Source organism: Betta splendens, chromosome 7, assembly GCF_900634795.4.
Source record: "Betta splendens chromosome 7, fBetSpl5.4, whole genome shotgun sequence".
Classification (NCBI taxonomy): domain Eukaryota; kingdom Metazoa; phylum Chordata; class Actinopteri; order Anabantiformes; family Osphronemidae; genus Betta; species Betta splendens.
Genome location: NC_040887.2, coordinates 16,427,142 through 16,450,953, shown reverse-complemented (window position 1 = coordinate 16,450,953; position 23,812 = coordinate 16,427,142). Strand labels below are relative to the sequence as shown.

Sequence of the window (23,812 nt, the reverse complement as noted above, 5' to 3'; positions counted from 1 at the left end):
CCTCTTTATCGACATCCAGTCATGGTCAACGACATCTCAATGATGTCAAAGTTTCTAAAAAAAAAAAAAAGCAACTAAATAAATATCAGGCGAAATAAGTATATGCAGCCTTTAACTAAGTGACTAAGATCCAGTCGTCTGGTTGTAGTGGTAAGTGCGTGGAAGGTCCACTCGCTGGCGAACCAGCACTTGTGGCTACTAGTTCACCAGCCTTGGAATGAGACGGATCCATTTTTGCTCTGGGTTTGTTGGCTAATGCTGAGCTGCTGCTGCAGACAACGCGTGATGCTACGTGATGCTACACGATGCTACACGATGCTCTCTCTCTCTCTCTCTCTCTCTCTCTCTCTCTCTCTCTCTCTCTCTCTCTCTCTCTCTCTCTCTCTCTCTCTCTCTGCCCACCCTCACGCCCCCCCTCCCGCTTTGACGCAGGTGCACGCGCAGCAGCAGGTGCTGCGTCGCGCGCCAAACCCAAAATTCCTCGCGCTGCTGTCTTTTCTCGGTGAATTCCGTCACATGCAGCCTTTTCCTCCGGAGTCATGTTCTGTCGTTCTCGGCTCGGTTCGGCCCGGGCCACTGCGACCCGCCCGGCTCGGACTAGCTCCGTTCTCGTTTCCGCATTCCCGCATTCCCGCAGCGGAGGTCCAACAGAGAAACCGGTCCATCCGGCTGATCTAGCCACCAACCGACCAACTCCCGCTGGCGGTGCATTATGTTTTCAGCACGACAGAGAAGAAGACGCCGGCGGACCGGAGCGGCGCGTGGCCCTCGCAGGCCGTTCTGAGCCGACCTTCCAGCTCTGCCACTGACCGAACCCGACCCCGGCATGGAGAGCTGCTGTCGCTGCTGTATGCCGTGCCTCCACCGGCTCTGGGACCGGCTGTGGCCCGACGCGCGCCGCCGGAGCGACACTCACGACAACCATGTCATCGCCAACCCCGCCGCGGAGGCGGCGGAGATCCGCACGGTGTCCGGCGACATCCGCGTCCCGTCGCCCAAGAAGCGGCCGGTGCAGCTGTACGCGGCGCTGTTCGACTTCGAGGCCCGCAGCGACGAAGAGCTGACGGTGAAGGAGGGGGACAAACTGTCGGTGATCGAGAAGCGGGGGGACTACGTGCTGGCAAAGAAGCTCACCGGGTCCCTGGAGTCCGGCTTGGTCCCGGCCAACTACGTGGCTCTGCTCCAGGACGAGTTCGCCAAACACAAGTGAGTGCCGCCAGTAAAGCGCTGGTGAACCGCCAGTAAAGCGCTGGGTGGGCCAGTCCATCCAACGAACCAGCCTCGGAGCAGCTGCCTCTGCGGGAGCTCGTCCATTATTCATGGGGCTTCTCTAGAGCAGCTTTAGGGAGCAGGACTCCTCGTGTATCTCTTTACAAACAATAACAGACCTTCAGATGCCTCAGGTTGTTATTATTATTATTATTATTATTATTATTATTATTATTATTATTATTATTAAGCTTGTCTCCAGTTGTTCCTCTGTCTGTAGTCAGTCTTTGATTCGTGTCTTTGTCCTTTTCTTCTGAGCTCTGAAGCTGGAAGCAGCATTGTTTCAGTGTGTGAAAGGCTCGGTGGCTCAGTTTGGCCCAGTGATGAGTCAGAACCCGGACGGAGCTGCTGCGGTTCCGTCTATATGATACTGAAGATGAACCAGGGTTCAAGCTAATGACTAGTCAGTGAATGTGTTCATTAGTAGCTGAAGGGTGGTTGTGCTTTAATGGACCTGTGTCCTGTTGTGACCCGGTTCCTTTCAGGCCTTTTATCTAAACACTCCCGTGTTTCTCAAGCAGCAGCTTATCGTTGGTTTCAGTGAAACATGAGTCATGGCGCGGACCCGCCCAATCTGTACAGGTGACTTTCTGATAGCTGTCCAAACAAGCAGCACTTCACTATTTGAACGACGGTTTCCCTGCTGTGACGCTTGATCTGAAGTAGATCAAGCTCCAAAAGTCTGAATTTCTGTCTTAAGCCCGATTTAATGAGCTGTTTTCCGTGAATGACTGATTAGTTTGTGTCTGCGCTCCGCTCTCACGCTGACCTTTGCCTCGTCTCTGCTCAGGTGGTACTACGGGAACATAAACCGTGTGAAAGCTGAGAAGCTGCTCCTCGCTTCCCAAAACAACGATGGCTCCTTCCTCGTACGCATCAGTGAGAGTCACAGCGACGAGTACACGATCTCCAGTAGGTACAGTAGCTGCTGCTGGTCCTTTCAGCAGCTGTTTGTCCGCTTTTCTGACATTAGTTCCTGTGGTGGAGTTTACTCCTCATTGGCTTTGACAGCCTGTCATGCTAGTGTTGTTGAAAGGCATCTGTGTGGGGCAGCGACAGAACGTCAGTCTAATCCATGTGGACACAAGGCCCAGCACCACACAGGCGTTGGACAGGAAAACACCAGAGTCAGAGAATTCGCTCCTCCCTCATTTCCATCACCTGGAGATGCTGCTCTGATACCAGCTCCCCTGTGGTTGTGTTTAAAGTTAGATACTTGGTCTCCTCCTTCACATTGCCTTCTTTGTCTGTTCAACTTCCTCAGGCCCCCGTGGCTCCAGGGGCCCTTTATTTGCACCTTAGTCCTTGTAAAAGTGCATCATCAGTGCTCTGTGTGCAAACATGCAACATCCCTCTCCTGCCCTTTATTGCACAGCTGCACATCTTCGTCCTCAGTGATCGCAGAGGACACGTCTCCAACTGAATCTGTTCCATCAGCTCCTTCACTTCTGTTGCTGACGTTTCACTGCAGATTGGAAATGATGATGGAAAGCTCAGTCCAGCAGTTTATCATCCTTATGTGACATTCTTTTAGTGACCTGATGCTGGTGGTCACCTGCTGCAGAGGGAAAGTGAATTCCTGCATTTGTATTAACTTATAATGTTGAAATCACTTAACCCGTTTCTCTCCCTGACTCTTCAGCTCGGGGGGAGGGGAAGGTGTACCACTTCCGCATCCAGCGCTCCTCTATCGGCGCGTACTTCGTCTCAGATAAGCTGTCGTTCGCCACGCTGGGAGAGCTCATCTCCTACTACCAGAGAAACCCACGCATTCTGGGAGTGCTGCTGAAGGAGCCCTGCGCGCAGCAGGTAGGACCCCAGACGCAGCACAAAGATGAAGGTGCTGTACATGTAACAGTGGAGGAGGCAGAGCAGACAAACATAAAGCCTCAGCTCAGTCTGACAGGGTCTGACAGCAGCTGGTGTTGTCTTCACAGCGTTTTCACACGAGCTACATGACATATTCACTGCAGGACTCTGTCACTGAACACTATTTGAATCGATACCACAGTTTACTTTGAAACATGAATGTCATGAATCAGTGGATCTATAATATGCGGATTTCTTTTCTCACCTAAATAACACTGATTAGTCCTGATTGATGATCAAACAACAGAATGGGAGCTTTTACCTGGCAGAACACTGTAAATGCTCTTCAGGAGTAAACCTTTACTTATAATTGTTTCATAGTAATTTGGCAGTGGCAAATATAAAATAAACAAAATAAAACTTCACCAGTTTATCGCAGTCCACCCTAATGAATATCACTATTCTGATTAACTATGTGTTCTTGTGGGGCTATGACGTGATGTGCCATAGAAAAATGACTCACGGTTCTTTCTGCAGCGGGAGCTGTTTGACATGGAGCCATGGGAGAGACCACGGGAGGAGTTCCAGCTCCACAAGAAGCTGGGTGAGGGACACTTTGGAGAAGTGTGGGAGGCTCTGTGGACGGCGGAGAACAGGAAAGTGGCCATAAAGATGCTTAAGCAAGGTGCGGATGCAGTAAATCCATAATGTTGGTGTGGTGATGTCACAAACAGTCCTTCGTCATGTGATGACGCTCTGCATGTGGGAGACCAGCAAGGCTGTGTGAAGCAGTAATGCCTTTCCTTCTGCAGAGGACACCAAACAGGACGAGTTTGTGAAGGAGGTCCAGGCACTAAAAAGCCTCCATCACCCCAAACTGATCCAGCTGTTGGCCATGTGCTCCAGAGGAGAACCGGTCTACATCGTGACTGAGCTCATGTGCAAAGGAAGCCTCAAGTCCTACCTTACAGGTGAGCCTTTAATACAATGTTTGGAGCAAAGCTCATTTCATGTACATGGGGTTTGAGAGGTTTTGGGCCAAGTGACGCTTCCCTTTAAATCCAAAGGAGGAAGGAACTTTAATCTAGGAACTTTACTCTGACTACTGGAGCGGAGCGATTGGCATTGAAGTGATCCGTTTTATTCAGTGGACAGGTCCTTCTTGCTGCTTGACATAGAACTGTCATGTGTAAATAAGAGATGATAAGCCATACTTAATTGTGTTCTCTGCCCATTCCCTCAGGGAAAGCCGTGGGCAGCCACACATGGGGCGCTAGAGGAGCTAGTGTGAAGTGCCTTACACTCTGGTTTGAACAGGGGACCTTTTTGCGTCCCAAGCCAACGCTTTACCCATTGAGCTACTGTACCAGGCTACAACATGGCCACTGTACATGCACTAAAGGTCTAATTGTGTCTCAGAGTTGGTTGGTGTGTGTGTGTGTGTGTGTGTGTGTGTGTGTGTGTGTGTGTGTGTGTGTGTGTGTGTGTGTGTGTGTGTGTGTGTGTGTGTCTTATCAACGACAGCAATAATCCCTTGAAGGTCAGTCGTACGGTGAAACAAAAGGGAGGGTCACTTTGTGACTCTGTCTAACAATGACTGGTCTCAACACAGTGTACTGCATCATCACAACATCGTCTTTAAATTGTGATGCTGGACCTTCTCAGTGATGGAACGTAACAAATGTGTGTGAGCAGGTGCTGAAGGGCAGGTGCTGACATCGGCTCATCTCATCTACATGGGCAGCCAGATCGCAGAGGGCATGGCCTACCTGGAGGACAGGAGCATCGTTCACAGAGACCTCGCTGCCAGGAACATCCTGGTGGGAGACGATCTGGTCTGCAAGGTGGCCGACTTTGGACTGGCACGGATTATAAAGGTGAGGAGGGACTCATTCACTCACTCATGGAATCATTCACCTCTTCTGTCATGTAGACATGACAGAACATGCTGCACATAAGACGTTTGAGGATTTTCACTGTATGACGTGTAGCAGGTCACATGTAGGAAACGCTGGTTAATGAGCTAAATAACAATGATGATGGGACCTTTAGGTTTAATGATAACATTTGTGCCATCCTGCTCATCGCGCTTTACTTGGAGATGCTGTGTCACCGGCTCTCTCTCGGGTCTCTCTCCAGGACAGTGTTTATACAGCCAGTCGTAACACAAAGATCCCGGTGCGCTGGACGGCCCCAGAGGCAGCCATCCACCAGAGATTCTCCGTCAAGTCGGACGTTTGGTCGTTCGGCGTGCTGCTGTATGAGATGATGTCACGTGGCAAGATGCCCTACGAAGGTACAGGACCGTACAGTATGTTCTGTGATCCTCCAGCATTTCTTTATTGGTCATTATCACTTTTTACAATGTAACAACAAAATTGGTCTTCTCCATTTAACCCAGGCCAATGCTCCCACTGAACTTCCAAGCCATCGTTTAAACTACTACTTTCAACTGAATTAATTTCTTTTTACAAATACTGAAAATATTTTTCTTTGAATTAAGGCTTTAAGTAACTGAGGCTTGACTTCGTTCCCGGCTTTAGCCCTTCACAGGCCACACAGAGCATCAGTCACACTCACACATGCCTGAGTACATGTGGGAGGAAACACAGACACAAGAAGAACATGCAGCAAGGCTTTGTTGTCTTTCAGCTGAAACTGTTCGACTCACCCTCTGCTTCCTCATCTCCTCCTCAGGAAAAAGCAACAAGGAAGTGATGGATCTGCTGACATCAGGATTCCGTCTTCCCTGTCCGCCACGGTGTCCTCCGAACATTTACCACATCATGATGGGCTGCTGGGCTGCTGAGCCCATCAAGAGGCCATCTTTCCATGCGCTGCACAGCCAGTTAGATTCAATATATGCCCGGATATACTTTAAGACTATCGAGGTGTAGAAGCATGAACTACAACTGTAGCCTGGACTGAGGCTGTTATTTAAAAACCAAACTGAACAGAGGGATGGAGGAAGAACAAGATGTGGACCAGAAAAGGGACTGCAGGGACAGAATCCACTCCTCACAAAGGAAGCAACACTGGGTCACTGTCTTTATGTGCCACATCTCTTGTACACACACTGAAACATTCACGGGTCAACACTTGAACTGAGGTTATGTGCAATAATTGAGGGCTTTGTGGGTTTTAGCCACGCTGTCAGTCTGGTGCTAGTGACGAGAAGGCCGTCGCTCAGTCTCATCTCCAGCACCATCCCTTTAGTCAAACTCCTTAAAGACTTTTTGCTCTGACACTGATCTAAGGTTGAGTGATGTTAAAACAGAACTAGCCACAGAAATAAAATGCACAAAAATGGGTTGTCAGTATGTGCTTCACCTGGAAATACCAGCAGCTGTGAGAGTGAAGGAGTGAGTCAGAACCCATGAGCAAAGCCCTGACACTAGGAGGAGAAGCACAGTGAATGGATCTAGTCCTTAAGAGGTGATGGGCTGTCGGGTTGCACTGAAGCTGTATGGACCCAGTGGTTCTACTATAATGCATTACAGTTGTCCTGAATCCAGTCAGAACCAGCTACAAACACAGCCAAATGGCAGAGTTAGGACACGTCAGGAGACGCTAAGTGGCACCAACAGGATCACGTCCCACTCACAGAAGCTCGGCTTTGCTGCCTTCTAGTGGTTTGTTGACGACAGCAGAGGGCCGTGCAACTGTCAGCCATTTAATTCAATTTTATTTATAGCGCCAAATTACAACAAAGTTATCTCAAGGCACTTTACTAAGTAATGTTTAAGACCTCACACAACTAAGCCCAACAAATCCCACATACAGTACAGCAAGCAGCCATGCTGCTCATTCATTCATTCTCCTTTGAATCTAACTGATAACAGGCAGCACATAATAGTTAGGTGTTTTAAGGATAAATTATTATTATATATGAAACCAAAGCTAGAAGCAGAGACAGGTCAGCTTCTGTGTCAGTTCCTTTAGACAAGGAAGCTGTTAGTGACAAAATAGTTTCCATCTGGTCTCACTGAAAACTCAAACTGAAATCACCTTGTCTGTGTTTTTGTTTTTAACCTGTGGCAACTCACTGTTAAACTAACCAACAACGATGAATCGATTCGGATGCTGGGGTTCAGCAGCTGTTGAGGCTCTACCTCTGGAAAAGGTCCAGGCTGAAGTGAAGGATGCCACTGGGCCAAGTTCAAGAACCGAAGCCATAGCCATGGAATGACCGGACAGCAGCAGTGAGGGAATAAAGCCATCAAAGAATGTTGATGTCTGAATTTACCTGACACCAAGGACCAAGCTGAGAACCTTTGATCATACCTGAATAAACAAAAACTAGCAAAAAAAACAACAGTCTTTAAAGAACAAATCACTCAGCTGGTCTCCTGGTGCTTCGAGGTTCTAGGCCAAGCTCCCCTGAGGTCAGGTTTAGGCTTTAGGTCAGGTTCTACCAAGGCTTAGAACCTTTCTTTCTAGTTACAGGTTCTACGAAGCATCTCAAACGCTGGACGTCATTCATACGCTGAGCCGCTCTGGGTTCTATTTGTTCCATCACTAACTGTGGTTCTACATGAGACTCACTGTCTGTTTCTCCTGTAGTTCTGCTCTGTCCTCATCTAGAGGAATCATCTGACTCAGAGCTGTGTGTCTCCTGTGTCCTGTAGCTTCACACACACAGCGTGACATTGGAATTCCAAAAGGCCATTATAATGTTTTCCTTCTAAAGACGCTTCCTCTTCCTGATCAGCCATTGTGACATTTACTGGACCTGGAGTCGTCGGTCCACAGACGGAAGCTGCGGTCACTCCGCCGTCATAGCTTCTGTCCGACAGGTGTAGTTCACGGCAGCTGATCCAAATGCAGAGTAACGTGGTTCCGAGCGGGAACCTCTCGTGTTCGGCCGTGAGGGAGTGTCTGCGCAGAGCGTGCCGGGGTCTGGGCTCCGTGTGGCGGAGCGGTCCCGGCGAAGGGAGCCGTCCGGCCGCTGACGCGTCGGAGGACGGCGTCCGCGGCGCCGACGGCGCCAGAGCCCCGCAGCGCGAGGCGGCGCCCAGCAGCGCCGTTCACGCGGCAAAGTGGGCGTTCGAGGCTCGGCACGAGGACGAACTGTCGTTCAAAGAGGGAGACTTGTTCCAGGTGAGCAGCAGCAGCGGGGACTGGTGGCAGGTGCGAAGGATCGACGCGGACGGGAGCGTCAGTGAGAGCGGCACGGTGCCCGGAACCCACCTGGCGAGAGCCGGGTCCGTGGAGCTGCAACCGTGAGTGGCCTCTGTTGTGCACGGCAGACATTTACATGTGCACCGTCTGCTCAGCCGTAGCTCTGTGTGGGAAAATCCACAAACAATCCGCAACCAGCTACTGATTTGTCGGGTTAATTGGGAGAATAACGTGTTTGCGCACTCTTGTTTAATTAGTGACGCGCTAAGGAAAAAAAAACAAAAGCGAAGGTGAAGTCTGTTCATTTGAATGTCATTACACGTTCCTTAGTTTGATTCACATCCCAAAAACATCTGGAGTCGAACTTCACTATCGGACACTTTATTTCAGCACGCGCACACTACTATTTACTACTAAGACTTAATGAGACTCCATGTTCAGCATGAACTACATTACGAAATAAAGCCCTGCTCAAATAGGTGGAGACGACAATCTGTAGTGAAACCATTTTCTTCTCATTTCATAATGTGAACGCCATACGGTGCCAAATGTAAATAACTAGTTTTCTCACATTTAGTTAAATGTCCAAAAGTCTAAATTTAAATGTTAAATGTAAATGTGAAAACGTTATGTGATCACGTTAAGTCTTTTTGCTTTAATCCAGATGGTACTTTGGGAAAATGAAACGTTTTGAGGCCCAGTGCAACCTGATGGCACCAGGAAATGAGGACGGAGCCTTCCTGGTGCGACACAGCGAGAAACACGGCGTTGGACTGGTTCTGTCAGGTCAGAGGTGATGCAGGCTGAGTCTCTGCACAGACGCTGCCTCCTTCGCTGGGTCAAACTCAGCCTGTTTTTCATCCCAGTGACGCCCGGCCTCAGACGGAACCTCACGCTTTGAACTCAAGCTGCGTTTAGTTTCTACAGTACATGACTTTTCTCATGTGCGGTGGATGTTTGATGGTTGTTAGAACCATGGTACGTGTCTGCAGGTCTTTGCTGTAGTCTTTCTGTTTCTGTTTCTGATACATTATTACGGATATTGTTGATATCAACCTGTTAGTCGCCACATATGCCTTCATTATGTCGTGACCCCCGCTCCCTCCTCTCTCTCTGTGCTGTAGAGAGTGAATGTGTGGTAGGAACCAGCATGTGGCGACGCAGGCACACTGTTCAACGCTTAGAACGTCTACCTGCTCCTCCCTTAATGCTTGTGTGAATCTTGTTGCAGTGAAGTCAAGCAACCAGGTGAGGAATTTTAAAATCTTTGAAACGAATGACGGTGAGTTCCGCGTGCAGCAGGGCCTCACCTTCAGCTGTGTGCTGGACCTGGTGGAGCACTACAGCAGCCACAGCCTGAGCTCCATCGGCAGACTGGGACGGCCCTGCAGGAGGGTGGGTCGGCTCTGTCCATTTAAATGACTACAAAACAGTATCAAAGTTCACACACTGTGATAAACAGAACTTCATGTTGAGATCAGGTTGGGGTTGGGTTCCTCCTGTGTGCGTCTGCATTCTTTGTATGAACGTGCGTCTCCGTGTCTTGTCTCTGCAGATCAAACCCAACCCCCCAGATTTAAGCCACTACACAGCAGATGAATGGGAACTGCCCAAAGAAGAGTTCACCCTGGAGAAGGAGCTGGGCAGCGGCCACTTCGCTGACGTGTACCGGGGCCGCTGGAAGAACCACATCAGTGTCGCTATCAAGGTCATCAGAGGTGATGGAGCACGCTTTTGTTTTGTTGCTGCTAACAAACGGCAGATCAGCAGCCGCTGTGTGACGTCCCGTAAATGTACCTGGCTTCAGTGCATTCTTTATGTTTCTATGCTGAAAGCCTCAGCTCTACTTTTTCTACACTGACACACACTCCTAAGTTTGAATGACAGCCAGTCTTGATGGTTCTGGTGGTGTTTGGATACCTGAAAGCTACAATACATACTCACATCAAAGCGAGTGCTGGTTTTACTGCTTCATTTTGTGCCATGACCGTGAGAGAGGGGGAGGATTTGCTGTGCTGATGCCTTCCTGGTTGAACCCCTTTCACTCCTGATTATCTCAGGACACCGTCTGGCTCTTTTTGTTGAAGTGGTTTTAGTTGGAGCAGTTCAGTTCTAATTTGTACTTTGGATCATTGGACTGAGTTGATTTTCCCCCAGGATTCTTTTGTTGCCATGGTTTCTGCAAACCAAAACATCAGGCCTTGTTATAGTTACTCTAACTAACAAACCAGATCTTTGATTCAGATACTCGGACCAACTAACAAACAAGCTTTGCTCTGTTACAATTTGATTATCAAACTAACCAACAAGTCTTTTAAACAGCAATGCAAACTAGTGTATGAAGTGAGACGCGACAAAGACTCCACCCAGAGCTCTAAATAACCAGCTCTAAATAATTGACTAGGAATAGAATAAAATGTAGTAAACACAGAATAAAACCACTAATGAAACTAGACTTAACATATGTACAAACACAGCGGGATAAAATATAAAGTGCAGTGAGTAAATATGAAAACCAAAACCCAGTAACGACCTGGTCAGTGAGTGTTTTACAGGTGATTCACAGCAGCTTTTATGTCATGTGACCTATAAATTCAGAATCTGGTGTGTGACACATCATTTAGACCCAGTGATGTCCTGCAGCTCATCATTGGTAATCTACACAAATCTTGGATGTGAAGCACAGAGAGACTCTTCGCTCCGACCCGGTCCATATGTCATGACCTGCAGAGCCTCCCTCTCAGTCACCACATGTACCATATGCTGCAGTAACCTTGTTGGATGTCATTTCTTTCACTCAGGTCCTTCTTCTCTCTCTCTTTCTCCTTCGCTTCTCTCCTGGTCTCATTCTGTGTGACTTGGTCCAGACTCAGAGCTGAATCACGGGGACTTTCTTAGGGAAATTCAGATCCTAAAGAGGCTTCGTCACCGTCACCTCATCTCCCTGCTTGCTGTGTGCACGGCCTCGGCGCCCTACTACATCATCACGGAGCTGATGGAGAACGGCAGCCTGCTGTGCTTCCTGCGAGGTACGCGCCTCGCGCCCACCTCCTGAGCGTCGACTGATCCGTGATCAGCACTGTTGGTGTGGGATCATTACGTCCATGTCCTGTTTATGAACAGACAGCGGCTCGTCGCTGTCGGTTGCTGCTGTAGCTGAGCTGGGTTTCTGTCCCAGGTCCAGAGGGGCAGCTTCAGGACGTGCCGTCTCTCATTGACATGGGAGCCCAGGTGGCCGATGGCATGTCCTACCTGGAGGAGCACAACAGCGTCCACAGGGACCTGGCTGCTCGGAACGTCCTGGTGGGAGAGCACGGCGTATGCAAGGTGGCCGACTTTGGCCTGGCCAGAGTGATGAAGGTAAAGCAGGAGGGGGGGGTCCGTCTGTTTGAGGAAGGAGATAAAGGCAGGATGATTTCATGCAGGAGTCCTTCTACATGGCCGAGGATAAAAAGATTCCCTACAAATGGAGCGCTCCAGAGGCCATCAGCCACGGCAGGTTCTCCGTTAAGTCGGACGTCTGGTCTTTTGGGATCCTGCTCTATGAGATCATCACGTACGGAGGGGTCCCCTACCCAGGTGGGTGCAGGGGGTGTCATTTAGAAGGTTCACCGTGATTCTGTTTAATATCTACTTGTACTAAAGCTCGTCCTTCTCCTGTCCCTTAGGCTTCAGCAACCAGGAGGTTCACCAGCAGCTCTCCAGAGGATACAGGATGCCAAGTCCAGACAACTGTCCAGAATTTCTCTACAACATCATGCTGCGCTGCTGGAGCGCGGAGCCAGAAGACCGGCCCGATTTCAAGATGCTCACGGTTCAACTGGAGGACAGCTAGAAGCTGGTAGGTTCTGCAGTAAATCCACCAGCACCGAGCTGGTACCACACTGATTCTGTTCTGGTTCCGCCAACATGCAGAATGTTTCTGCTCCTGTGTTCAGCACATTTAGCCCTCTGTTGTAACTGGCTCTGATGCAGCTCTGTGGAATAGGGCTGACTGACTGATGAGATAACTGTGTCCTCCAACACCAGAAGAATGAAGATGTCCAGCAGTGAATTTTACAGAACCAGCAGATAAAGCAACAGATGTAGACTAGAACTAAGTGATGCTGCTCGTTGTGCGCGAAGACTCGTTCTACTTATTATATATCTACCGACCCATGGATTAAAAGTTGTGCTTGTTCTCAACCCAAATGTTTTTCATTATCTGTGAAGATATTTACATGTGACACAGTAGACTGACCAAAGAGCGAGCTGGGCCTTAGTGGGGAAAAACGAGGAACTGGAATATGTATAACAAAATTCAAATGAAAACAGAAATAGACACGCATCCAGATGCATGCTGGGAGGAGGCTCACGTTGTCTTCACTGATCAGTGAAGGGTAGTGGAGGCTCCACAGTGTTAAATTGTGTTACAAACACGCGTCACTCCCGTTCTGATGCATGAGACTTTTTTAGGTCGCCTTCATCTCTGGACCGGGGCCATGATGCTCCTCCAGACTCCTGGTGGACAGTCACCTTCAGTTCCTTCTCTCCCTCGTCCTAGTGACTAATGGAATTCAATCGTGACCTGACTTGATCATCTCCTGCTGTCGCTGTCTGTGCCTCCACCAGATGGCGCCATATTACATCAGCGCTAACTGATCCTTTCTGCTCTTGAATTCCAGACAAAGTGACAGTGAGCTCCTTGGCCTCACACATTCAGTAGACGCGTGAGGGAGGGCTGGAGGGAGGGGAGAGGAAGGCCAGGCCGGCCTCCTCAGCTCATAAGGGCTCAGGGTGTGTGTCTGGGAGCCTGTGTTGTTGAGTCTGAAGAGGCAGGTCGACCACAAGCTACTGGCCTCCTGATGCTCCGTCCTCCTGCTGCTTTACCAATGTGGCTGGTCAAAGCATCTGTGTCCTACAGCCAACAGCTGGGCTCAGGTAAGGCTCCTCCGTGTGTCCTTGTCATGAAGGTGACCTTTGTTATTTGAATCCCGTGCAGACGCACTGTTGACAGTAAACACATGGACAGAATGCTCCAGTGCTTCTTGAAAAGCATTGAGGCTGTCTTGGAAACTATTGTGGTTGTTCTGAAAATAAGCGACGTAATCATTTTTGATTGCCCTTTGACCTTTGGCACCAACTGCTCCAGTGGCACCAGTGGAACCAGTTGGGACCATCTCAGCTGTTTGGGACAAATGAAGGTCTGAGCAGCAGCACTGATACTGGACACATGCTTCTAATGTGTTGGACATAAATTCAGGCATGGAAGAAAACTGGTCCCACCCCCCATCGCCGAGGAGCCCATGAGCTACTCCTGTAGGCGGCAGAAGCCGTGGATGCTTCCACGGATCGGAGCCCGTGTGGACTCCCCTCCTTCGCACTGTGGTTCACACTCAGGGCAAAGTCCTGAGGTCTGGGTGTGGCTCTAACACAAACTCTGGCGTCCTGCGTCCTTATCAGAAACCAACCGATCACTTTAAAAGGAGGCCGAGCCGCGGTTCTGCGCGTTTGGACCGGCACCTGATGGCTCTGGACTGCACTGGTGTCGTATCCTTCGTTACACAGTTACATCACGGTGACCTCTGATCTACATCTGCTCCAAATGTAGGTTAGAGCGGAGCTAAATTAAGCAGCTGTTTGTGTCAGAGGGGACGTTTCCTGCACACTTGGTTGGAATGTTCTGTCATCAGACACAGCGCTCAGATGCCCAGAACAGACTCCTTCTTTACTTTTGACTCATTTCCTCATTCTCCTTCTCTCTCTGTCTCATTGTCTTCGTTGCTTCTACTTTTTCCTTCCATCTTCTCTGTTGTCCCGTTTTTCATTCTACCCTTTTGCTCCATCTACCTCCATGGATGCAGCCAGTAAATAAAGCTTATCCTACGTATGTTGCTGCTGATCCTCACTACAGCGCCACCCATAGGAGGCTGGGGACACAATGACCTTTGCCCTACATGGATGTGACAGCTTATATAAGCTGTGTGTAGGTTGCCCTACAAGCAGCAGTGGGAGATAGACCCACCAGGAATCAGACCACGTCCCTGTTTCCACCATTAGACACGTTTCCTCTTTATCTTCTTCTGGCATCGCTTCAGTGACGTTAAGACCTACGTGATGTTTCTGAGGCTGTCTTTGTCATAATTAGTGCTAAAGCACTTTGCTGCTGCTGAACATGGGCTTCGTAGACAGTTTATCAGAGCCTCAGAGCCGTGTTTCATATGAGTGTAAATGTGTTTCCTAGTGATTTTACCAAGGTTTCCACATAAAACAAATATATTAAGAGTTACCAGAAAATGTATTTTTATCTTGAGCTAATGGTTCCGATCTGATGGACCGACTTTGTCACTAATGTCAACAGTCTTTGGGCCGATGCACTAGAAGCCTAACTGTGCGTTGCAGCTCCAACCATCGCGTCCTAGAGGCTCATGTGGAGGAGGAGCATCTGTAACTCCTGGAACTAAACACAATGATGAGTCACTGAGAGCCTCAGTCTGTGCCATGACTGTCCTCCTGATCCATAGTCACAGTTAATAACCTGAGTGAAGTGACTTCATTCATGTAGACATCAGTGCTGCATTGAATTTACTTTTCTTGAACCCTGAATTTTACTTACTAACTCTAATTGACCATAACAGATGTTACAGCTGCTGGAAACAAACTTCACTGCAGCAGATAATGAGTTATCATCTTTGCCTCGTCATCATGTAGCTACAGAGCAGTCTCTTTAGTCCTACTCAGCCGGCAGATTGTCTGTTTGATGATGCTGCAGTTTCTCCTCTGATGAAGGAGATCGTGGATCAGAGTTCAGCTCCATCTTCTGTCCCAGACCTTATACAGCTCCTTGCAAAAGTATTCACGCCCACTGGCATTTCACATGTTTTGGTGTCTTGCCTACAACTTTTTTTGTTTTTTTTATTGTGAAGCAAACAACAAGTAGGACAAAATAACAGAAAGGTCAATGTGCGTACACAGCTCCAAGTGGGTTTGGATACGTCTCTATGAGCTTGCCCCATCTTGCCACTGGGATTTTTGCCAATTCCTTCTGGCAAAACTGCTCCAGCTCCTTCAAGTTGGATGGGTTGCGCTTGTGAACAGTGTGAGCAGTCTTTAAGTCTGACCACAGACTTTCTATTGGATTGAGGTCTGGGCTTTGACTAGGCCACTCCAACACATTTACACGTTTCTTCTTAAACTACTCAATTGTTGCTTTAACTGTGTGCTTGGGGTCATTGTCCTGCAGGAAGGTAAACCTCCGTCCTTGCCTCTGATCTTAAACGAGGGGTGCAGGTTTTGCTCATGAATGTCCCTGTATTTAGCACCATCCATCCTTCCCTCAGCTCTCCCAGTCCCAGCTGCTGAAAAACATCCCCACAGCATGATGCTGCCCCCACCATGTTTCACTGTGGGATGTGATGTGTTGGGTTTGTGCTGACATTGCATTTTCTTTAAAGGCCGATAAGATTTAGTCTCATCAGACCAGAGCACCTTCCTCTATACATCCTGGTGTGGAGTGTCCCACGTGCCTTTTTGCAAACTCAAAACATTTTGGTTTTTTTAGATAGATAGATAGACCTTTATTAGTCCCACAGCGGGGAAATTCCATCAGCAGCCAGCTTGACCGGCGCTAGTCCGAAAGTGGAAGCAATTTGCAGTACTGTAATGTAATAAAATAGGTAAAAAGCCAAGGGGGTTAATACTTTAGCTGCTGCTCTACTGGTTCTAGAGGTTCTACATGTAAGATGAAAATACCTCAGCTACATAACTACTTCAGCTACCAAACTCCTCTTTGGAACCAGCTTCAGTTCGGGTTTTGTTGGCGTCTGTCATTAGACCAGTTGCCCCAGCTGTCTTTTTGCATTCTGTATTTTACGGCTTCTGGCCAGTTTCCACATTGTTGCCCTGTGCGTGTTATATGTCAGGTTTGTTGAGCTTGTTGCTGTTACTGATGTCACAGATCGACATCCTTAATGGAAACTGTGGCACCTGAGGTGGTATGGACATGTTTGACCTTGTGTCATCTGGCATGTTGGCAGCCTGTGACACGGATGCAGTAGGTTTGGAGTTCAGGTAGTCTGAAACACAATGTGATTTCTTGCATCCTCTCATCCTTCTTTCCACACTGATCTCTTCTCTTTTGAGAATGAGAAAATGAGAAAAGCTCATTGGCTCATTTGGTCAGAAAACATCTTTACTATTGTGAGAGTATTTGAAGTCTGGTTGTGATTTGTATTGTTGAATATTTTCATTGTTGTCATACAAATGTGGAGCATGTGATACAAAGCACAGGATTGTTTTGGTCACACATGTTGTCATCCTGGAGTCCAACCTGGGTGATGTGGGTGTTTGACTCTGTCCTTGTCTCTGTGTCTTAGGATGTTGATCCTGTAGGTCAGAGCCAACACACCATGACCAGTGTCAATTCCCCAGCCTGCCTACTGGCCCGCAACCACTTCTACAAGAGTGAGTACACACACACACACACACACACACACCTCCAGGAAACAGGAAACACAAATCTTTGTTAACACAATCACGTTATATTTGACATCATTATCATTAGTATCAGTGTGTGTTTTGTTATTCATACTGCTGTGTCTCCATCCTACATGTAGAACAGGAGGTGGAGCTGATCAGTAACAGCTTTGGAAGTTTGAATTATCTCCTATATTTACCAGGACAGAGAAGCTGATGTAGGAGAAATGCGACCTCTTTTCCTGAGTCCAGTTAGACTCTGCACGCAGCATTTTAATGCCATGAAGGCTATAGTCATGGAGAAGTCCTGCTTTACTTACTACACACCGTGTGTGCAGTGTACTACAAGTGTGTTTTTTTTCCCAGGTTCAGGCTCCAGTCCAGAGGTTTCAACATCTGTGTTCACTGGTCAGAACAACTCTGTGAGACGGAAACAGGTCAACATCTGGGTCACGATGCAAAGTGCTGGTAAAGCTGTTTTTAGGATTTTGTTCTTCTCTTTGTGTAAAATGTAACATGTACATGTTTGTAGACTGTCAAACACATACACATACATTCCTGACTCATACAAAGTAATTACAGTAGGATGGGGTAATAGCATTAGGATCCTATAGAAGGGAATAGTCTACTCTTCATACAAGATTCGTTCTCGCTGTGTTTTAGAAGCATTCAGTTCTCAGTGCTCCTTTTTCTCCCAGGACTCAATGGATCAGGAGGAGTACAGGTCAGCGTTGTTCTGGACTTTTCTACCTTCAAACCAAGTGGCTCCACTGGTCCGGACGTCAAGTAGCAGGAAGCAATTCTGCACAGACTGAAGGAAGCTTCCTTCTTATCAGCCCTCGTGGCTGAAACAACAGATTGGCCGATCACACATGGACAGAGTAGAGTCTAAGTGCATGAGGGTGAAGAAACTGATGGGTAAGCAAACAGTTGTACCTTGTACCTGAAGGCTGTTTGTTGTGTCAAATGAAAGGTACTGATGATAATAAAACATGTGTGGAGCAGCTAACGTGTTTGATCTGTGTGGCTGATGATCAGCTGGTCTGTTTCCTTATCGTCCTACAGCAGCACTAAAGCAGTGAAAGCCCTTTTCACTGTATGAACAGAGCCAACAGGACATCATGGAACCTTCTCTGTTACTAGGCTTCCAGTGAGCTGGAACAATTCCAGCGTGGGAGGTCGATGGGCTGCAGAACAAACTCTCTCTTCATGCTACAGCAGCATCACCATCATTGTTTATCTTTCCTCTGTTTCACAGAGACCAGGTGGTAAATGAACCACAGGAGCTATTTCACAGTCAACAGGTATAGAGCTGCCTGTTAGTGCAGTTGGTTCAGTTTGTTTCTGTTTGTAGAAACTGAAGGCACTTCACGAAGTGGGTTGAAAAATTTAAACTATTTAGAAACTTCAACAGCACCAGGGAGGAAGCAGTGGGAGGAAAAAACAGAACCGGCTCCAGGTCCCTTAGCCCCACCCCTTTTACCCACGCCCTTGGATCAGCCACTCCCACTTTCTGTCACCTATTATCAGGTCTCATCATTTAACCCAGCTCACCTGCGCCACCCTCAGTCCCAGTAAATCTGTTCCTGCTCATCCACTCAGACCGCTGCTTTGTTCCCAGGTCTTCCACCACGCATCGTGTGTTCGTTTTTGTGCAACTTGTCCTGAGCTCATGCTTTAAGTTGTGTCATGCATCTAGTTTGTTTAACGTGACTTTGTCTGTGCCTCAAACCTTTGGTTGTTTTCACACCTTTATACTGTTTTGAGTCTTTGGGATCAGACTGCATAGAACCGAGGTGGCATCCTTCATGTACTTTGAGACTGTGTTACAGAGGGGGCTTATGTGGTTTGAAGTGAACTTGGTGTTTCAGGAGAGTCATTGAGGGAGTCTTTCCAGTCTTGTTCTTCTGAGGTTGAGGTCCTTAGTTCCTGCATCTTGTTTGGAGAAACCTTTTGGTAATTATGGTGTTCAGATGGCATATTTTAAAGTGAACAATCTTGTTCTCTATCCTGCTGTGCTCCTTGGGTCCTCAGTACCACAGACCTGCTCTAATCCCATCTAAACCTACAGCAGTTTAAACTGTTCACTGACCTGAATCTATGATGTCTTTAGGAGACAAGTTTCATTTAGTGCATTGAAAGTGAGGAATTTAAATTCTTTTCAGAGATGTTGTGGGGACACTGGTTTCAGCCCAAAAAACATCCACATCAAACATCTCAGTTTTATTGTTTACTGTAAACGAGGTAAGCAAGCCACAACTGGGAGACTTGTATTGAAATAGTTGACCAAATGAAGCGGACAAGACATATAGGTCTGAGTATCCATACAGCACCAAGTCCTTACCCAAACCTCTCTTCCATATGTGGATGTTTAGCTGCAGGATCACAAATGGGTTCAGCAGGACAGAGCTTTGTTTACCCTTTTCCTAAAACAGTTCTAGGTATGTGTGTCTCATAACTGCAGAGAGCATTTTTTTGCTTTTGATGTTGTGAAAACAAGTGAACACAACACAGAACATTAGGCTGCAAGAGTCTACTTTTATTGCATTTGCAACTGTGGAGTTTCAAAGTGAAAAAACAAAAGGCATGTGGATGTGAATGCAAAATTATTACAAACACAACAGTACAAATGTTTAAAAAAAAAAAAGAGCTTATTAGTTTCATTTACTTAGTTTTGTTCATCAATTTAAAAAAAAAGTAAGGCAGTATACTACGATGGACCGTGGTTAAAGGGGAAAAAAAAAAAAAAAAAGTAGTAAACGGGACTTCGTCCCGTCACCTAGCGTTGGTCGTTGGTTTGATCCCCCCCCCGAGTGAGAGCACAGGATCAGGAGGAGGTGGGACTTCCTGCATCACTGCTCTCACTCCTCTGGCGTTGCATCACCATGTCCCTGGCAACGCAGGTAATCTGACCATTTGTCACCACACCTGGGACCCCCGCCCTGGAAAAGACAAGGTCATGAGCAAACAAAGACCAACCCTGTAGAAAATGTATGGATCACAGTTATGACTAAAGCTCACACTCAAGATTCAGTGAGAGCTTGGCTTACTTCTGCTGTGCCTCCTCAGTCAGTGGGGTCATCCCTGGCTGTTTCCCAAAGAAGAAACTGGACCACCAATGGCCAGAGTCTTGCTTGGGAAGTCCTGTGGATGCACACAATAAGACTTTTATTTCCATCCAACATTCACTAGTCTAGTTCTAGTCCATTCTCTTCGCATTTGGAATTTAAAGCAGAACAGTTCACACTAACCCTAATACAAGCCACAGCTGTTGTAAATAGCAACTGCTGAAGCGTGTGTGGGTGTGTCTGAAATGATCCTGGCTAAATCAGCCATAGCCGAAGGGAGACTGGGCTCAAATTTCCACAGAGGACTCTGAATGTAGATAGTGGCATCAGCCCATTGGAAATTAGGATTAGGGTCTAAACAGCTGCATTTACATATCAGAAGTTTTATTTACAGTACTGCTCTCATTCCCAAACTGGTTTGACTTCTACGCTAATCTAGTTTGGAATAAGCAAACGTCAGCTATACATAATCACTGTCAATATTAAAGTAACTGCCACATAGGAGTCAAAGCCATGTTTGTGTGCAGTGCCTAACAGATACGGAGTTACTTGTCATGCAGTACTGAGGTGATCACACAGAACTGTATGTACTCAAATGTACTGATAAGTGTATGCGTGGCTTTCTGACAGCACTCTGACTTGGCCAGGGCCGAGTTATCTTAATATCGATAAGTCTAAGTGAGTGAACACACGTCCTCTTATTTTGAACGGCAAGATACACAGATGAAGTAATATTTCTGCCAGATTAAAAGCCAGATCAGAAAAAATGTGTAATGCTCAACAATCACATGCACATGATGCCACAGAAACTCAATGTCTGGTGTTTGTGCTTAAAGATAAAATACGCACCTGGATGGTGGGGGATGACCTCTCCACTGTACTCTGAACTGCCACATGAGCTGCTGCTGGATGTTGAGCCAATGCGCCCTGGGAAGTGGAGGCACAAAGTCATAAATGTGGATTTGACTACCCTTTGTTAGTCATCAGTATTATCTGTCAGCATATGCTCCACATTCTTATATTCTACTGATGCTGTTCATTTTAACGTAACGAGCCTTTCTGACACTTGTGGTCCTTTTGCACTAGTGTGATGAGGCACTCACTTCGGTAGTAGTCAGTGGTCGCCACAAGGGAACCGCCTGCTGGAATAGCTGCCATTATACTGTACACTGTGCTTGATGGAAACCTAGAGAAGAAAAACAGGAGCAAAACCACTGGTTAACATTTAGCACGAATAATTCTTTCCAGATGTGTCTGCGCAAACATTCATCACTATTTCATTACAAGCTGCGACCACACGGCTGTTTTACTCAAATCTCTAACTATTAGAATAATTCATTAGAGCCATGTCCAAATTACTGAGCACAGACGCTAAACAGATCATCATAAACAAATCATAGACAAAGACTATAAAGATTATCATTTAAGAGCGCTAACATCTAGCACACGATGACGTCAGCCTTTGTTTTGCAGGACCCTTGTTTACGTTGGACCGTTACTGCAGCAAGCCGACATTTTGACGCTTTAACAGCTCGGAGGCTGGAAATAACGGGACATCTTTGATGTCGGTCACGGTCGCTGCACAAAATGCAGCAGAACTTGTGTAAAACAGCGTCGCAGTGTTATTTGCCGTAGGAACTACAGAACGTGTTTGAACGTAACGGAGATGCTCAGACCTGAGCCGACCCCATTAGCACAGTTAGCACAGCCGTTAGCATAGTTAGCAGAGCCCCTCCGTGCTACCACCATTTTATATCCACACTGACCCAGAAAGCCTCACCTTTAGTGGCCGGACGCGCTCAGTGTGTAGTAGCACCCTCTTCAACTCAGTCGGCGAGGCTAGGGGAAGGTAACGCTAGGCGACGGGGCCCATTGGAAAATAGGTTTTGGGTAAATAGAACCCTCCAAGTCCGAGCAGATTTCGACGTCTCTTCTCCTCGGCTCAAAGAGCCGCCTCGTGCTTTTATAGCCGGAGCGCTGACGTCACCACCAGTAGCAGTGGGCTTATTTACATATTTGGTTATACAGCGTCTGAGAAAGGCAGCTTCCGCCCTCTGCTGGCCGCGCCTTGTCTCTACACACAACACAAATATACACACATGCAAACGTATAATATATGAAGGCTGGACTGAAAAAGACAGGTGAACCATTTAACATACAAAAATGCTGTCATTATGATGAACAGACTTTATTGTGCGTACACAGAATAATAGTGTGTGTACTATTATTGTGCACAGTACCTGTACAGAGCCAATGGAAAGCAGTGGTAAATGTGGATGTGCAGTAGCATGTATAAATATGCAGGTGAACGTAATGCACAGCAGAATGTACAGTACATTGTGCTTAAACACCACAGTCTTCACCTACACAGATGACGTCTACAGAATGAGATTCTGCTCCAAATTCTTGCCCATTGTTGTCAATTTGAACATGGAGAAAAAACTGGAGAAGGCCCCCTTCTCCGTCCCCTGGTGAATGTGGATGATCTAGGAGGTGATGACAGCAGTTTGGCTGCCTACACTACAACAATCAGTGTGTCAGATGGTGGATTGCAACCAGAAAACTAGAGGAACTCTTCAGCATAAGGTATCATAAAGACTGAACCACAGACCAGGCAGCACGTCCACAGAAACCAGTGATAAGGAAGCTCTCATGACCTGCTGCTACTTAAGATGGGCCTTTAACAAGCCTGTGTCACACAGAACCACCTGAGACCCAGGACGAGCAGCAGAACCAGGTTATGCTTTATGCTTAAAGGAGAGGACCCGAAATCCGAAATGGTTTTTTTTGATTATGAGAGAGCCAGTGGACATTAAAGGTCTGGAGTATAAATGCTGCACCACTGATGAGCCACAGTCTGTGAGTCACTCAGAACTGGGTTCCAGCCAAAACATACGACTGAGCTGACAGGACTAGACTCAATCTAAATAATGTGAGGAATATGTTGTGTTTCAGCCTGCGGCAGGAAGCAGCCAGCGAGTCTCGACTCGCCAGACAATGATGTACACATAAAGGGAAGCTGCTCACCTGGCATCTGGAGACACACAGCAACTAATGCAAACAGAACAGCTCAGTTCTGACATGTTCTATCAGCAGGGATGGATGGATGGATGGATGGATGGAGGGATGGAGGGAGGGAGGGAGGGAGGGATGGATGGATGGATGGATGGATGGATGGATGGATGGATGGATGGATGGAAAAACACATATCAGGAACAGGAGGTGGGGATTGACCCAAGGACCTTGTACTTCCCAGGCTGCAATAATTAGTACTAAGTAGTTAAAGGCATAAAAAGCTTCAGTCTGTCCGGCCTTTTTTGGTAAAGTGGAAAGAAGGGTTATGTCATCACGTCTGTTCCGTGTCCATGTAAGCGTCGTCTAGTTCAGGATTTATGGATAAGGTTGTTGCAGAGGATGGAGGTTCATGTTATGAGGGGGAAACCAGGTGCGCTTTTTGAGTTAAACTTAGTGACAGGGACATTTGAGTCCAGTATTAACCAATATTCTGTTTATGCCACAGGTCAAGGCCTCACTTTATTTGGTATCACTGCACTGTGTCTGGACCCATGATGCAAAATGCTCCAACGCCATCTTGGAATCTGTGATGCGGTTTTAATCCTCTGGTTGGTGATCATCTTTTCATCTGGTGTTTGTTCTTAGGAGGCTCTCTAGATAAGACAATCTGTGGCTACATTATCTGCTCGTCATCTTTCTAATCTTCCTCTGTCTGGTTTTTATAGAGGGCCCCTGTCCTCGACGTTGCCTCAGCAGCTGCAGCCTCTTTGATGTGTCTAAGTAAATACTTGAGAGTTTGTGGTTAGGCTTTAATAGAATCAAGTATTTTTTTTCAATGGTCATCGGCACAAAGTAGTTCCAACTTTAATGTCAGCGACACACTTTAGAGCAGAGCATGTACAAGTACCTAATAAAGTGACTGCGTACAGATATGTGCTCTGTTGTCACTCATTGGACATTTTATTATTACAGTATGTATTTAATTTCGTTTGGACTGTGAGTGTGTCTGCGTGTCTCAGTTTCTTGGTTTAGTGTATTCAGTAAGTGAAGGAGCAGAGTTGAGCAGAACCTACAGT

The 23,812-nt window shown here is 47.2% G+C and overlaps 3 protein-coding genes across 5 annotated transcripts; 2 read left to right on the top strand and 1 right to left on the bottom strand.

The window, feature by feature from the left end:
• The first annotated feature begins 417 nt into the window (after positions 1-417).
• Positions 418-6,388, top strand: srms (src-related kinase lacking C-terminal regulatory tyrosine and N-terminal myristylation sites). 2 transcript variants are annotated; one of them, XM_029156207.3, is made up of 8 exons: positions 429-1,206; positions 2,060-2,181; positions 2,912-3,078; positions 3,616-3,763; positions 3,891-4,049; positions 4,774-4,955; positions 5,218-5,374; positions 5,776-6,388. In XM_029156207.3, exons 1-8 carry the CDS (start codon positions 827-829, stop codon positions 5,973-5,975), a joined length of 1,515 nt encoding a protein of 504 aa, XP_029012040.1. In that variant the 5' UTR covers positions 429-826; the 3' UTR covers positions 5,976-6,388. The 2 variants fall into 2 exon arrangements, with proteins under 2 accessions (XP_055366114.1, XP_029012040.1); XM_055510139.1 differs by lacking the exons at positions 5,218-5,374; positions 5,776-6,388 and having other exon boundaries at positions 418-1,206; positions 4,322-4,818.
• A 141-nt stretch (positions 6,389-6,529) lies between these two features.
• Positions 6,530-17,657, top strand: ptk6b (PTK6 protein tyrosine kinase 6b). 2 transcript variants are annotated; one of them, XM_029156206.3, is made up of 13 exons: positions 6,530-8,300; positions 8,864-8,985; positions 9,431-9,594; positions 9,755-9,917; positions 11,067-11,228; positions 11,378-11,559; positions 11,625-11,778; positions 11,868-12,040; positions 12,864-13,119; positions 16,554-16,641; positions 16,794-16,871; positions 17,020-17,121; positions 17,352-17,657. In XM_029156206.3, the coding sequence occupies exons 1-8, from the start codon at positions 7,900-7,902 to the stop codon at positions 12,032-12,034; spliced, it is 1,515 nt and encodes a 504-aa protein (XP_029012039.1). In that variant the 5' UTR covers positions 6,530-7,899; the 3' UTR covers positions 12,035-12,040; positions 12,864-13,119; positions 16,554-16,641; positions 16,794-16,871; positions 17,020-17,121; positions 17,352-17,657. The 2 variants fall into 2 exon arrangements, with proteins under 2 accessions (XP_029012039.1, XP_029012038.1); XM_029156205.3 differs by lacking the exon at positions 16,794-16,871.
• Positions 17,658-19,171: 1,514 nt separating this feature from the next.
• Positions 19,172-21,674, bottom strand: ppdpfb (pancreatic progenitor cell differentiation and proliferation factor b). Its single transcript, XM_029156209.3, has 5 exons — positions 21,502-21,674; positions 20,825-20,907; positions 20,571-20,648; positions 19,704-19,797; positions 19,172-19,595 (listed from the first exon to the last, which is right to left on the bottom strand). Exons 2-5 carry the CDS (start codon positions 20,877-20,879, stop codon positions 19,481-19,483), a joined length of 342 nt encoding a protein of 113 aa, XP_029012042.1. The 5' UTR covers positions 20,880-20,907; positions 21,502-21,674; the 3' UTR covers positions 19,172-19,480.
• Positions 21,675-23,812: the final 2,138 nt, after the last annotated feature.

Excerpts from the sequence above, each read along its gene's own strand:
- ppdpfb (XM_029156209.3), bottom strand. The coding sequence starts at position 20,879 with ATGGCAGCTATTCCAGCAGGCGGTTCCCTTGTGGCGACCACTGACTAC. Across the intron at positions 20,649-20,824 it reads GACCACTGACTACTACCGAA|GGCGCATTGGCTCAACATCC; the intron begins GTGAGTGCCTCA and ends TCCACTTCCCAG. Across the intron at positions 19,798-20,570 it reads GGTCATCCCCCACCATCCAG|GACTTCCCAAGCAAGACTCT; the intron begins GTGCGTATTTTA and ends GTGCATCCACAG.
- ptk6b (XM_029156205.3), top strand. The coding sequence starts at position 7,900 with ATGCAGAGTAACGTGGTTCCGAGCGGGAACCTCTCGTGTTCGGCCGTG. Across the intron at positions 8,301-8,863 it reads GGGTCCGTGGAGCTGCAACC|ATGGTACTTTGGGAAAATGA; the intron begins GTGAGTGGCCTC and ends GCTTTAATCCAG. Across the intron at positions 11,560-11,624 it reads GCCTGGCCAGAGTGATGAAG|GAGTCCTTCTACATGGCCGA; the intron begins GTAAAGCAGGAG and ends GATTTCATGCAG.
- srms (XM_029156207.3), top strand. The coding sequence starts at position 827 with ATGGAGAGCTGCTGTCGCTGCTGTATGCCGTGCCTCCACCGGCTCTGG. Across the intron at positions 3,079-3,615 it reads AGGAGCCCTGCGCGCAGCAG|CGGGAGCTGTTTGACATGGA; the intron begins GTAGGACCCCAG and ends TTCTTTCTGCAG. Across the intron at positions 5,375-5,775 it reads TGGCAAGATGCCCTACGAAG|GAAAAAGCAACAAGGAAGTG; the intron begins GTACAGGACCGT and ends TCTCCTCCTCAG.